Genomic DNA, 2834 nt, shown 5'->3' with positions numbered 1-2834 from the left:
CTTTCCTCTCATCAGCTTCCTTAATATCCCTAATAACCAACTCTTTCTTCCCTGTATCTTCAGCAACATTGTCCTCCTCACCAACCCTAATTCCAACTTCCCCCACAAAGTCTAAATTCATAGACATACCACCTCCATCACGCTCTCCCATCCGATCTGCCTTAATCTCAGCCCTCAACTCCACCATCAACTCTTCCTTCAACTCCACTCTCAACTCCACCCTCAGCTCATTCTTCAACTCCACCCTCAACTCCTCCTTCAACTCCACCCTCTCCCGCCTATTAGACTCACTTAACTCCGATCTCATCTTTCTCACCAACTCATCTGCCAATGAATTTTTAAGTGTTCAACCTTCAACATCTCAAATCTCTCCCGCATCCTTGCCTTCCTTTCTTCTTCCACATTTGCCTGTACATCCACTTCATTCTTCTTCTTACACCTCTTCTCGTTTCTAATTCGCTCATCCTCATCCATCTCATCATCCTTATCCTCATCCTCCTCCTTTTCCTCATCCTTTTCCTCATCCTCATCATTTTCCTCTTCCTCTTTTTGGAATCAGACTTAGAATGATCACCCTTAATATCACAAAGTAGTTCAAATTAGTCAAGTACATAATAACTTCGTGAATATGGAATTCACGAATTGAAAAGCTCATTCGCGAATTAGCATATGCGAAACCTATACCATATGCCTATGCCGATTCGCGAATATGATTTTCCTTCGCAAATTGCGATGTTCGTGAAGTAAACTCATATTCGCGAATTGGTCGATTCTGCAAAATTAAGTCCCCAGAACTGATTTTAACTATTTCTAAGTATCATTCTTACAAAATGAAGGTATGAACTAACGAATAAACACAATAAAGTTGTAAACCCTACTCATAAATTGTGGGTGAAGTAAAAAACCATAATATAGAAAGAGAAGCATTAAAACCTATTCAAAAAACGCAAAATAACATACCTTCATGCCGGTTCTCGCCATTGGAATCGGTTTGGAAGACGTTGGAAGAAGAAATGTACAGATTGGTGGTGTTGAAGATGCTCTTGGTTCGAGTTTGGCGTTTCGAATTCGCGAATTCGCTTTTTGTAAGGCGAGGAGACAAATGTATAAGTTCTTATATATATGGAGGACAGTTTGAGAAAGTAGCCAGAGTATAGTCTATGTATGTAAGTTGGTTGCTAATGAGTCTAAAAATGTAAATGGACCTCCCATTACATCTAATTTTGTAATTTTCTCAATAAATTATGACCCGATCCCATTGAGTAATAATTTACACAAAAGAGTCCCAAATTGGGATTTAACCCCATAATATTTTAGTAAAGGTTATTTTAGTGCCAATTCAAAAATTAAAATAGAAAGAAGAAAAGAAAACCTAAACGCAACGTTTCATTATGTGGCAGCTCCGTAAAAATCTCAAAATCTAGTGGTTTTGTAACAAAGCGCCGAAAACCCTAATTCTCCACTTATATTATATAGATCTCAAATTCCCCTCCGTCTTTCCTTTATATCAATCGGTTTCCTCGCTTTATTGCTCCCAAACCCTAAAAATGGCAGCGGCAGCGGCAGCACCAGCACCAGCAGCAACTCCAAATGAATCCGTTCAATGTTTTGGCCGAAAGAAGACCGCCGTCGCTGTTACTTACTGCAAGCGAGGGAGAGGTCTGATCAAGATCAATGGCTGCCCAATTGAGCTGGTGGAGCCTGAGATCCTCCGTTTCAAGGCCTATGAACCCATCCTCCTACTCGGACGTCACCGTTTTGCCGGCGTTGACATGAGGATTCGCGTCAAGGGCGGTGGTCACACTTCTCAGATTTATGCTATTCGTCAGAGCATTGCGAAAGCTCTGGTGGCCTACTATCAGAAGTTTGTTGATGAACAAAGTAAGAAGGAGATCAAAGATATTCTGGTAAGGTATGATAGGACTTTGCTTGTGGCTGATCCTAGGCGCTGTGAGCCCAAGAAGTTCGGTGGTCGCGGTGCCCGTGCCAGGTTCCAAAAGAGTTATCGTTAAATTGCATACTCTGCTTTATGTTTTTGGAAAATGTTTTGAGGTTATGGGATTTGAGTATTTGAGAACTGGTGTTAATTTAGGTTTTATGAATGTTTTCTTTCATGGACCATATAGTTTGGTAATTTTGTAGCTCTTAATTAAGTTTGTTTTCAGCATAATTTAATGGTTACATCTTTCATTGAACGTCTATTATTGTCATAATTGTTTTGGTGTTTAGCAATTGGTGCGTTGTTTCACTTTTACCTTGTTCTTTCATGTTCGGTGTTGATCAGTGGAGTTGTGTAGCTTATTTAGTTTGGTTACTTGTTGGTTTTGTTTGAGTGAGAAACTCAATCCTCCTTTGCAACAAATAGTTTGGCGGATCAGTTTTAGTTCAGATTATGCTTTACACAGTTATATTCTTTGAGTAGAGACTGGTTGACTTTCAATGTTAAAAATTGTTAACTTGTTTGTGTCATAGAGGGCATATCTTGGTATATCGTAACCTGATTATTCTGTCATGAGTTTATGGTTCAATGTCAAACCTCAACATCTTGAATTCCAGATTGTGTTCCATGTAACTGGACCTTCATTATGATATTAGCTTGGAATGCCAATTGAAATGCAAATTTGGGTTTGGCCATTTCATGTTTATTTTAACATGATTGGTATGTGCACCAGTGATAGATGTGGATCTATCAGCATGAATATGGTTCTTATTTCTGTGGAGAAGTGTTATAATTATTGGAGGGGAACTGAAGTTGATTGATTTTTGGTGATGTCTAGAGCTAGTACTGATGCGTTGATCATGTCTCTTAGCATTTCTCAAGTCTTATTAGTATT

The 2834-nt window shown here is 39.1% G+C and overlaps 1 protein-coding gene across 1 annotated transcript; it reads left to right on the top strand.

The window, feature by feature from the left end:
• The first annotated feature begins 1493 nt into the window (after positions 1-1493).
• LOC136227719 (small ribosomal subunit protein uS9-like) lies at positions 1494-2199 on the top strand. Its single transcript, XM_066016461.1, has one exon. The coding sequence runs from the start codon at positions 1548-1550 to the stop codon at positions 2010-2012; it is 465 nt and encodes a 154-aa protein (XP_065872533.1). The 5' UTR covers positions 1494-1547; the 3' UTR covers positions 2013-2199.
• The last annotated feature ends 635 nt before the right edge of the window (positions 2200-2834 follow it).

The sequence above is a fragment of the Euphorbia lathyris genome, chromosome 4, assembly GCF_963576675.1.
Source record: "Euphorbia lathyris chromosome 4, ddEupLath1.1, whole genome shotgun sequence".
NCBI lineage: Eukaryota > Viridiplantae > Streptophyta > Magnoliopsida > Malpighiales > Euphorbiaceae > Euphorbia > Euphorbia lathyris.
This window is presented reverse-complemented; position numbering and strand designations above follow the sequence as displayed.

Bases quoted from the DNA above. Each gene is read 5' to 3' on its own strand.
- LOC136227719 (XM_066016461.1), top strand. From the start codon at position 1,548: ATGGCAGCGGCAGCGGCAGCACCAGCACCAGCAGCAACTCCAAATGAA.